Below are 12,581 nucleotides of genomic sequence, written 5' to 3'. Positions count from 1 at the left end.
TGGTCTCAAAAGTGTTTCTCGATAAAGTTTCTTTTTGTCTTTCAACAATTTGAGCCTAATTTGGAGTTCAGAGTAGGTATTTTACTCTGTCAGGGTGACTGAATAACATAGTCAGTTGCCTTGATGGGCCTGCACCACAAATTAAGGGATGTCTGCTAGCCCAGAGGAGAGCTCTAGGCATCACTAGTCATTGACGGGACCTGCAATCACGATGGTTCCTGTCAATGAGTAAAAGGTTTGAAGGATGGTACCATCAAAATGACAGTAATGTCTGTCAAACTTTTAACTTGTTTTTGATTTTTTCAAAAACAAAATCTCAAAGCTGGATTTTGTTTTTGAATAAACAAAAACTAATGACCTCCACACCATGGGAGCTTTCTCCCTTGGTGGGGGAGGTCGTTCAAGTTTTTTATTGTTCCTTACCTTCAGGTTTTTCACAGCAATAAGAGAGAGCAAACACTGGTCATTTAACCGCCCACTCTAAACTGGGTCTGTGGTCGAATGGCCGAAACTCCGATGGCCCTTATTCAATCGGAGGACTATGTAGGTTACTGTACTGACTTCAAGGAGATACCCTCTCTACAAAACTCTAAATCAGCCCCTGTATGTTTTTCTTACCCGCTATGGCCCTATAACACCTACTATGACACCTAACTTCTATTGACTCTCATTTCCTCCTCTGTGTCTATTTACATTTCTGCTTCTTTCTTATTTGTGCTTGTGTGTGTATTCTCTTTTGTAAAATACTCTTTCTACCATTGTATCCGTATGTGAGAAACTGAATGTTCCAAGTTGTCTTGGCCACCTTCAATCACTCTAGACAGCTCCCTTAGCTCTCAACTGTTCTCTGCTATTTATCAACAAGTGCTCTTACGTTGCTATGGTTACATTTATACCGATTACACCACAAGATAAAAAAAACAAGTAAATGTGGCAAGTCTTGTAGCAATTAGGTTTTGGTTACACAACATTTTGTACATTTCTGGCGTCTTTCCACAGAGTGACTAAAGTTATTGCACTCCTTTTTTTCTGCACCCCACCTTCTAACCATCTGTAGCTGCAAAATATTGCAGTGGTCTCAAAAGTGTTTCTCGATAAAGTTTCTTTTTGTCTTTCAACAATTTGAGCCTAATTTGGAGTTCAGAGTAGGTATTTTACTCTGTCAGGGTGACTGAATAACATAGTCAGTTGCCTTGATGGGCCTGCACCACAAATTAAGGGATGTCTGCTAGCCCAGAGGAGAGCTCTAGGCATCACTAGTCATTGACGGGACCTGCAATCACGATGGTTCCTGTCAATGAGTAAAAGGTTTGAAGGATGGTACCATCAAAATGACAGTAATGTCTGTCAAACTTTTAACTTGTTTTTGATTTTTTCAAAACAAAATCTCAAAGCTGGATTTTGTTTTTGAATAAACAAAAACTAATGACCTCCACACCATGGGAGCTTTCTCCCTTGGTGGGGGAGGTCGTTCAAGTTTTTTATTGTTCCTTACCTTCAGGTTTTTCACAGCAATAAGAGAGAGCAAACACTGGTCATTTAACCGCCCACTCTAAACTGGGTCTGTGGTCGAATGGCCGAAACTCCGATGGCCCTTATTCAATCGGAGGACTATGTAGGTTACTGTACTGACTTCAAGGAGATACCCTCTCTACAAAACTCTAAATCAGCCCCTGTATGTTTTTCTTACCCGCTATGGCCCTATAACACCTACTATGACACCTAACTTCTATTGACTCTCATTTCCTCCTCTGTGTCTATTTACATTTCTGCTTCTTTATTATTTGTGCTTGTGTGTGTATTCTCTTTTGTCAAATACTCTTTCTACCATTGTATCCGTATGTGAGAAACTGAATGTTCCAAGTTGTCTTGGCCACCTTCAATCACTCTAGACAGCTCCCTTAGCTCTCAACTGTTTCTAACTACATTGTAATTTCTATTGTATGTCTTTTTCTTGTTCTACTTTGTGTGCAGACATTTGGTAAAATAAGCACTTTAAAAAGTCCTAAGAGTAAATGTCAATCTGTGCTTGGTACAGGAGTGGAGGAGCTTGTCCTACTTACATCTGACTTCTTGAAACCACCTTACCTCCTTCTCCAATATCCCCCCAACCAGTCACCACGCAGCTCATTCCCACTGGGAGCTGAATGGATGCTGAGGGTAGGCAGACAGGCTGGATGTAATCCGTGAAGGTAACTGGACTTTCCAACTCCAAGAGGGCGATGTCTCCTAGGGAACCAATGGAGGAGTAGTTCGAGTTGACCCATATATTAATCACATTATATCGCACCTCATTGTAACTGCTGATGGACAGCTGGTACGCTCCCATGCGCACTACATACGACGAGGCATAAATGGGCCTGGAAAAGAAGAGATACAAGTCACTTAGGTTTTGTCACTTGGCACACAAAGAGTGGAACCCAATCCCACACATAGTCACGGATGAGCAAGTAAAGATTTAGATTGCCAACTGCAAAAAGTGTATCTCTATCAATGAAAGGGGGTAGGAATGAATCCACTGAATCAAGATCACAGTCAGATGTTACTTAGATTCAACACTGTATATATGAACTTGTGACGAGACAACCACAATCTGATGAAACTATCAATACCTCAAGTGCTGTCGCCAAGGTTACTTACACCGTATTGACCATGTTACTTTACTGTAATGGCACCTTCCAGTTTTTTTTTATACCACCCTCGTGTGTGATACCTTAACAATCAGACGCTATTTTGTTCATCTGCCTATGTCTAAATTAACGTTTTGAAGATAGCAAACAGTTACAATTTTAGCATGCAGGAATAATTACCACTAGGGCCCATGGTGGGAGCGCTGCCGGGTGCTGTCCTGGGGCGGGGGAGGGGCAGGGTGGGGGGTAGTAAACTGCGGATTACGGCCGATTACAGGTAAGTAAACATATAAGTAAATACAATGAATTTCGTTGCGCGTGCTGCACCGCATTTGGCGATGCAGCACGTGCAATGAAATTCGTTTTAATTATTTACATGTTTACTTACTTGTAATCGGCCGTAATCCGTAGTTTACTACCTCCCACCCTGCCCCTCCCCTGCCCCACGCCAGCGCCCGGCAGCACTCCCACCACGGGCCACTACTGATAATTACTCACCTGAGAGCAGTATGCTCAGGGCCTGGCTTTATTGCTGGTGGCGCCCTGTGCGACAATGTTTGTTGGCACCCCCCAATGACCACCTCCACCACGGATTCTCTCATTAGCACCCTTTAACAGTGACCAAGTCTCCATAACCACACTCTCTCAGATGCATTGAATTAGTTATATAGCGCCACTCATACCAGTGTAGGGTGTCCGAGCGCTTTGCATCACACGCACATTACACAGAGACAATCAATCATACGAGTGTAAATCAGTGTATAGGAAATGTTACATAAGCCAAAGGACTAATAGTGTAGGAGTCACATGTCATCCATACTGGTAGGCAGTATAGTTTAAGAGTGCTTGGTGTGGAGAAGCACAAACTCAGAGTCGAAAAAGAAACAGCATAGTTGGGAGTTTTCTTTAAAAATAAAAATAATCGATTTCTAGCCAAATTAACCCTTTTTGCGACATTAATCAATGTTATAATAATGTATACTTTGCAGTGTGTATGCAGTTCTAGGATGAAAGTTAATAGCTCACTATTCTATATTAGGACTTTAAGTGCTAAATTGCAAATAACAAAAGGATGCCTCTTTTTAACCCCTTGAGTGCCCATGACGAGATGGTCTCGTCATGGGCCGCGGTTCTGCGGTGCCCATGACGAGACTATCTCGTCATGAGCCCCGCCCGCTAATGAAACGCCCGGCACAGGGCGTGGAAAGGGCGGGGCACTCAAGAGGTTAAAGCAGTAACCTGCTGATCTGTTTACATCATAGGCACTCTGTAAGCTACTTGGCACACGTTCTTTGCAGCAGGCATATTAACCCTCTGCACTAACTTCACCTAAGTCAAAACCTCAGCTATAAAAAAAATCCTGATCTCTCTCCAGGAAGAGAATTAATCACCCGAGTTATCTTGACATTTATGTGAGGCCTGGTAATTGCTGGGGGAAAGAAATGCTGCAGCAGGTGCTTCAAAAGCATAATAAACTTTCAAACACGGCGCCCCCAGGAAGCCAGCACCCGGTGCGGTGGCATCGGTCGCACCGCCCTAAAGCCGGCCCTGAGCATGCTAATAATTGGGATAAAAGAGTTGTGGTGTGCAGTCGTGAACAGATTGCTTTCCCTATGATTAAGAGACAGTGGCCTCGAAACGCATCAGGGATAATGGAATTTAACTCTGAATGATATATGCTGGTCTTGGTAAATAAAAGTTCATGTTGAACAAATGCCCGTGAGTGGCGTCCTTAAGCTTAGGGCACCTTGGATAATATATATATATATATATATATATATATATATATATATATATATATATATATATATATATATTATCTACTGGCGGTCGCCAGTAGATAGTTATAGTTACAACCTAGTTTCCATAGGAAATCTCAAAATTCTATTTTGAATAACTTTGGCGCCGGTTGACGAATCCTCGCGAAATTTTCAAAACAAATGGGGCGCTCCGTTCAGCTCCTACCCTGAAAGTCTCAGGGTGATTCGTCAAGCGGGGGCCGAGAAAAAGGGGGGGTCCCAAAACGCGTTTTCCCCATGCATTTTTCCATAGGACCTTTGGTCGCAGCTACAGCCCGAACGGCTGAACAGAATTACGTGAAATTTGGCAGAGAGGTAGCCATAAGGTCAAGGAAGTGCCTTTTGCAGGTGTAAATCTGTTCAGTATTTCCTGAGAAAATAGCATTTAAAAGCATATCAATATCTATACACGCGCACCGTGCGCGCACTGTGCGCGCACCCTGCCGTGCGCGAGCGCAATTCTGATTGGTTGTTAGATGTCGGTAAACATACGAATCGGTCGAAACCAGGAAGTGTCGGCCGCCATTTTGTCTCTCGCAGTCTGAAGGGGTGAAAAAAAAAGGTGGAGAACGTGAAAAGGGGGCAGAGTGGACAGTTCCTGACCCCCTAGCCTTGGTCAGGGGGTCACAGAAGGACCCCCAAAGGCGAAAAAAACAATTATTTTTTTTTTTAAATCGCGAGGTGCGCGCTCGCCGAACCGTGGGTGTTCGGTGCGCAAACTTCAATTGTGGTCGGTTTGTTACTTGCCTTCCATGTGCAGTATTATTTCACACGCTGCCATCCACACTCCGTTTCCCATCTCAAATGAGATGGGAAACGGAGTGTGGATGGCAGGGCCACATGGAGGCCCGCCTCAACTTTGGAGATCTTCTGCATTTGCCAGGGTTTGTAGGGGAAAGTGTTCCCTTGCGCAGCATGTGAAATAATACTGCACATGGAAGGCAAGTAACAAACGGACCACAATTGAAGTTTGTTGTGTAATGAATTTAATAACTTTGGCTACAAAAAGCAGCTTTCCCTGAAATATGTAAGTCTAAGCAATCTAAGACTATTACAAGGCAAAAAATATAAAACGAAAAGAAAGTCCAGGTTCAAAGACAAGGAAGCACAAATAGTGCATTATGGGCGATGTGGTCTTGAAAAATGGAGTCTAATTTATACGAGACTGACTGAGTATTGTATGAAAAGGAAAGTACTATACTTTGAAGGATTAACCAGAAGATACATACGTAAATCTTTTATCATGAAAATGCAATACTTAGTAAAGAAATTGTTTATGTTACCACTGCCACTTTAAATGCTGCAATGAGCACGAAACCTGGTCCCTTTTCGCTGTCTGAACATTGGTTTAAAAAACAGGGTTGAACTGGACTGCTTTTCAGCTGCATATGATTAAGGTTCGCAGGAACTGAAACGCGTCATGCTTGAATTATTTTATCTTGCCTGAAATAAAAGCTGTTTTTATTGAAGCACGTCTGGTGTGCCTGATTACGCAGCACTGAAGTGGTGCGTGTTCTTCTTTTGGAATATATATATATATATTCACTTAAAAAACCATAGGTTTCACACATGTTATAGTTAGCTGTACATTTCACTCGTAAAAAACCAATGAAATTCCACGTTATAGTTAGATCAGGTAACTATAACTTGCGCGCCCACAATAAACTGCTGATGACGTCACATATTACATCACTCATGACATGGTCAGTGACATCACTCATCACATCAATGATGACATCTGAAATGACACATTGTGGATTGCGGTCGCGCAAGTTATAGTTACCTGATCTAACTATAACGTGGAATTTCATTGGTTTTTTACGAGTGAAATGTACAGCTAACTATAACATGTGTGAAACCTATGGTTTTTTAAGTGAATTTGCAAGGTTTTTTAAATGCTAATTCCTAACTATAACGTGTGTGAAACCTATGGTTTTTTCAGTGAATTTGTACGTTTTTTTAAATGCTAAGTTATGTTTTTTTTTGTTTTTTTTTTCTGGTTTTTCACAGTGCGCACACCCTGCGCGCACGGTGCGCTTCGCGCACCGAGCGCCCACGTTGCGCAGTTCATACCGTGCGCGCCTCGCCTTTTTTTACACAGTAACAAATTTTTTTTTCCCTTGCGGGTCCTTCAATTTATTTAATAAATGTGATTGTTATTTCATTTTTTATTTTTTTATTTTTTTTTGCCGTGCGCGTACGGTAAGCTTACTGTACGCGCACTCCGCGATTTTTAAAAAAAAATTATTAAATGTATTTTTCGTACTTTTTGGTCCTTCGTGGACCCCCTGACAAACGCTAGGGGGTCTGCAACTCTCTCCGTTGCCCCCTTTTCACGTTATCCACCTTTGTTTTTCAGTGCGAGAGACAGAAAATGGCGGCCGACACTTTCTGATTTCGACCGATTCAAATGTTTACAGTCATGTAACCACCAATCAGAATTGAGCTCGCGCACGGCACTGTACGCGTACGGTAAGCTTACCGTAAGCTCACGGAGCGCGCTTACAGATATATATATTGATTTAAATGCTATTTTCTCAGGACCTACTGAACAGATTTACACCAGACCTGCAAAAGGCACATCTCTGACCTGAGGACTACCTCTCTGCCAAATTTCAAGTAATTCTGTTCAGCCGTTCGGGCTGTAGCTCGGACTAAAGGTCCTATGGGAAAATGCATGGGGAAAACGCGTTTTGGGACCCTCCTTTTTTCTCAGCCCCCGCTTGACGAATCCCCCCGAGACTTTCAGGGTAGGAGCGGAGCGGAGCGCCCCACCTATTTTGAAAATTTCGCGAGGATTCGTCAACCGGCGCCAAAGTTATTCCAAATAGAATGTTGCGGATTTCCTATGGAAACACGGTCCTAACTATAACTATCTACTGGCGACCGCCAGTAGATAATATATTTACTAGGAGAACAAAAAAAGTTGTAGGGACCTTATAGTTAGGTTCAGATTTTACACACAGAAACCCATAGAATTCAGCAGTTATAGTTTTCTCAAGTAACTCGGCCCTCAGGTAACTATAACTTGCGACTCCACCATGTACGTTTTTCTCATCAATTTTACAACACAAGTTGCAATGATATTATCAATGATATCATAGAAGATGGCATGAGTGATGTATTATGTGGGGTCATTAGCAGTGCATGGCGAAGGCGCTAGAAATTTTTACCTGAGGGCATGAGTTCTAGTTACCTGACACAATTTTGAGAAGAAGGGGGGAATGGGGCCCCCATCCCTGGGCTGCTTTTGACCCAAGGCACCTCATCCCCGTGTCCAGGGATGGCTAAATGCAACACATACTATTTTCTTTTTACACTTCGTGGCATAGGCTTACCCGCCGTCGCCACTACATTCACCACAGTCCTTTGGGGCAACTTGCTGGTGTGACGAGCAGTGTGCGACCAACTTGCGTTCAAAATATCACGGCTCCCTTGAGCTAACGGGCTGACGAGCCCTGGTTCTGCACCTGAGCGCCATGAGAGGTATTTGACCTTTTTTAATTACATTTTGGCAGTCCACTCGGCACCCCGTTACACTGTCCTGCTCCCTGCTGACGAGAGGCAACTACCTCGAAACACGTGTCCAGGGATGGCTAAATGCAACACATACTATTTTCTTTTTACACTTCGTGGCATAGGCGTACCCGCCGTCGCCACTACATTCACCACAGTCCTTTGGGGCAACTTGCTGGTGTGACGAGCAGTGTGCGACCAACTTGCGTTCACCTCATCCCCGGGGCCCGGAAACATGTTTCAGGGGAATGGGGCACGCAACCCCCCTCCCCAGACAGGTTTTCAGCCCTGCGGATCCAATCCTCCCAGTTCCAGCACTTTATTTAATGGGGAGGGGAGCACACAGACCCCCTCCTTGGGCCTGTTTTGGCTCCTGGGACCCTATTCCCTGGGGCCTGGCACATGTTGTGGGTAAGGGGCACATGTCCCCCACACTATGCCGATTTGGGCCCTAGAACCCCATCCCCTGGGGTCAGGTGCATTTTTTAAGGGGAGGGGAGTATTTGCCTCTGGGCAATTTTTGGCCCAAGGGACCTCAGACCCTGGGGCCCACTACTATATTTATGGGGCATGCAGCTCCCCTGGTAGATATAGACCCTGGAGACCCCATTCCCCGGGGCCCCACCATCAAAGGGTAGGTGTGAGTAGGTGCCCTGGTGCTTACTCAGCGTTACAACAAACAATTGATGGACGGAATGCTGACCATGCAGACATTCTCCCCCAGTCAAGAGATCTGGGTTAAATCCATCGTTCTTTTGCCCACTACGCCACCCCAGTTTAGACATGGCCATATGCAAATCAGTCTTGACCCTGTGCCTCATGGGAACAGTCCAGCCCGAACTGCCAAGCAATGTCTTCCCTGGACCGGAATCAAGCATCCTAGGACCGGTTTCTGGCTATCAGCCGTCATCAGCCAGGATAGCTTGACTCCAGTGGCGTAGTGAGCACGGGTCCCACGTCTGGGAATACCCATCCCACTTAGGGCGAAAAGCGTTACAACAAACAAATGATGGACGGAATACTGACAATGCAGACATTCTCCCCTAGTCAAGAGATCTGGGTTAAATCCATCGTTCTTTTGCCCACTACGCCACCCCAGTTCAGACATGGCCATATGCAAATCAGTCTTGACCCTGTGCCTCATGGGAACAGTCCAGCCCGAACTGCCAAGCCATGTCTTCCCTGGACCGGAATCAAGCATCCTAGGACTGGTTTCTGGCTATCAGCCGTCATCAGCCAGGATAGCTTGACTCCAGTGGCGTAGTGAGCACGGGTCCCACGTCTGGGAATACCCATCCCACTTAGGGCGAAAAGCGTTACAACAAACAATTGATGGACGGAATGCTGACAATGCAGACATTCTCCCCCAGTCAAGAGATCTGGGTTAAATCCATCGTTCTTTTGCCCACTACGCTACCCCAGTTTAGACATGGCCATATGCAAATCAGTCTTGACCCTGTGCCTCATGGGAACAGTCCAGCCCGAACTGCCAAGCCATGTCTTCCCTGGACCGGAATCAAGCATCCTAGGACCGGTTTCTGGCTATCAGCCGTCATCAGCCAGGATAGCTTGACTCCAGTGGCGTAGTGAGCACGGGTCCCACGTCTGGGAATACCCATCCCACTTAGGGCGAAAAGCGTTACAACAAACAATTGATGGACGGAATGCTGACAATGCAGACATTCTCCCCCAGTCAAGAGATCTGGGTTAAATCCATCGTTCTTTTGCCCACTACGCCACCCCAGTTTAGACATGGCCATATGCAAATCAGTCTTGACCCTGTGCCTCATGGGAACAGTCCAGCCCGAACTGCCAAGCCATGTCTTCCCTGGACCGGAATCAAGCATCCTAGGACCGGTTTCTGGCTATCAGCCGTCATCAGCCAGGATAGCTTGACTCCAGTGGCGTAGTGAGCACGGGTCCCACGTCTGGGAATACCCATCCCACTTAGGGCGAAAAGCGTTACAACAAACAATTGATGGACGGAATGCTGACAATGCAGACATTCTCCCCCAGTCAAGAGATCTGGGTTAAATCCATCGTTCTTTTGCCCACTACGCCACCCCAGTTTAGACATGGCCATATGCAAATCAGTCTTGACCCTGTGCCTCATGGGAACAGACCAGCCCGAACTGCCAAGCCATGTCTTCCCTGGACCGGAATCAAGCATCCTAGGACCGGTTTCTGGCTATCAGCCGTCATCAGCCAGGATAGCTTGACTCCAGTGGCGTAGTGAGCACGGGTCCCACGTCTGGGAATACCCATCCCACTTAGGGCGAAAAGCGTTACAACAAACAATTGATGGTTGGAATGCTGACAATGCAGACATTCTCCCCCAGTCAAGAGATCTGGGTTAAATCCATCGTTCTTTTGCCCACTACGCCACCCCAGTTTAGACATGGCCATATGCAAATCAGTCTTGACCCTGTGCCTCATGGGAACAGTCCAGCCCGAACTGCCAAGCCATGTCTTCCCTGGACCGTAATCAAGCATCCTAGGACCGGTGTCTGGCTATCAGCCGTCATCAGCCAGGATAGCTTGACTCCAGTGGCGTAGTGAGCACGGGTCCCACGTCTGGGAATACCCATCCCACTTAGGGCGAAAAGCGTTACAACAAACAATTGATGGACGGAATGCTGACAATGCAGACATTCTCTCCCAGTCAAGAGATCTGGGTTAAATCCATCGTTCTTTTGCCCACTACGCCACCCCAGTTTAGACATGGCCATATGCAAATCAGTCTTGACCCTGTGCCTCATGGGAACAGTCCAGCCCGAACTGCCAAGCCATGTCTTCCCTGGACCGGAATCAAGCATCCTAGGACCGGTTTCTGGCTATCAGCCGTCATCAGCCAGGATAGCTTGACTCCAGTGGCGTAGTGAGCACGGGTCCCACGCCTGGGAATACCCATCCCACTTAGGGCGAAAAGCGTTACAACAAACAATTGATGGACGGAATGCTGACAATGCAGACATTCTTCCCCAGTCAAGAGATCTGGGTTAAATCCATCGTTCTTTTGCCCACTACGCCACCCCAGTTTAGACATGGCCATATGCAAATAAGCCTTGACCCTGTGCCTCATGGGAACAGTCCAGCCCGAACTGCCAAGCCATGTCTTCCCTGGACCGGAATCAAGCATCCTAGGACCGGTTTCTGGCTATCAGCCGTCATCAGCCAGGATAGCTTGACTCCAGTGGCGTAGTGAGCACGGGTCCCACGTCTGGGAATACCCATCCCACTTAGGGCGAAAAGCGTTACAACAAACAATTGATGGACGGAATGCTGACAATGCAGACATTCTCCCCCAGTCAAGAGATCTGGGTTAAATACATCGTTCTTTTGCCCACTACGCCACCCCAGTTTAGACATGGCCATATGCAAATCAGTCTTGACCCTGTGCCTCATGGGAACAGTCCAGCCCGAACTGCCAAGCCATGTCTTCCCTGGACCGGAATCAAGCATCCTAGGACCGGTTTCTGGCTATCAGCCGTCATCAGCCAGGATAGCTTGACTCCAGTGGCGTTGTGAGCACGGGTCCCCTGTGGCCCGAAATGCATTGGGTGAAAAGCAATAAATATCTTTTGAGCCAACTTGCTTTCTATGATTCTTTTGAACGTGTCACTGTTGAAGGTCCGGAGGGCATGCAGTAGATATGTGAAAATGCAAAATGAATCATGTTGGAATCACGCTGTCCTTGCTGGCATGTTAAAAGCATTGATCAATCATGGATAAGTATTGTGGATTACTGACTGGTTTACCTGGAACAAAATGATTATCTTAAAGTAAATGAGAAATTGATGATAAGGATATACTCCTGCTCTCGCAGTGCGACAGATGGGTGCGCACCTGCGTCACCCTTGCAACATTTTTTCATTAAATCTGCGATAGTTGGGACAGATCGCAGCCTGCTCGCACGCAATTACTACAAGTAATTTTTCCACCAAGTTCGATAAAGTATTTCTAAAGGGAAGGAGTGCATGCTCTTTTTTCATATTTTGATTTTCTAAAAGTGGCATTTTCAAACTAGTTGTTTGAAATCCAACTTTATCATTCAATTGTTTTTTAAGGGGCAGATACTTCAACGAGTTGCGACGCCCTTTCGCAAATCAAGGAAGAGCAAGGGTGAAGTAATTACTAAGTCATATTTATCAAGCCATGCATGTGCACCTTGCAAGGCCCTGCCAAGCTTGATAAATCTAGAGTAACGCAATGCTGCACGAATGGTTGCGTTATTCTGCCCCAGGAAGGCGTTCCATGAGTTTAGCGTGAGTGTTCCTAAATATCCAGAATTGGATTTTGGCTCATTCCCAGGTTTAGTCAAAATACTACGCCTCCTCCTCTTTTTTTTTTCCTCTTTCGATGTATGCTGAATTCTGTAACACACATAGAAAGAGGAAAATGCCTCAGATGATTGTGTTTGTACAGGAAGGTCTCCCTTCCTGCCACAAAACAATCATGTCTACAACGCAGGCACCCTTACACCATGGCACAAGGGTGCATGTGTTGGAGCTAGGCAGCACATGGGGTGCCAGCAAAAGGAAAGGACAGGAATGCGCCGTATGATGTTAAATATGGCGCATTCTTGCCCTTTCATGCAGCGCATAGGGCTTTGCACACATTTAAAGGCTATAGGGGA

At 45.7% G+C, this 12,581-nt stretch overlaps 1 protein-coding gene across 1 annotated transcript in view; it reads right to left on the bottom strand.

Annotated features, from left to right (window-relative positions):
- Positions 1–12,581, bottom strand: part of LOC146811634 (transmembrane protease serine 9-like) — a 1,785,969-nt gene that overhangs the window by 241,625 nt on the left and 1,531,763 nt on the right. Inside the window, exon 18 of the mRNA XM_085618610.1 lies at positions 2,089–2,360. Coding sequence (XP_085474736.1) covers positions 2,089–2,360 — 272 coding nt within the window. The remainder of the gene's footprint in view (positions 1–2,088; positions 2,361–12,581) is intronic.

The sequence above is a fragment of the Triturus cristatus genome, chromosome 7 (genome assembly GCF_964204655.1).
Source record: "Triturus cristatus chromosome 7, aTriCri1.1, whole genome shotgun sequence".
Classification (NCBI taxonomy): Eukaryota; Metazoa; Chordata; class Amphibia; order Caudata; family Salamandridae; genus Triturus; species Triturus cristatus.
The sequence above is the reverse complement of the archived record's forward strand: the minus strand, read 5'-3'. Positions and strand labels throughout refer to the sequence as shown.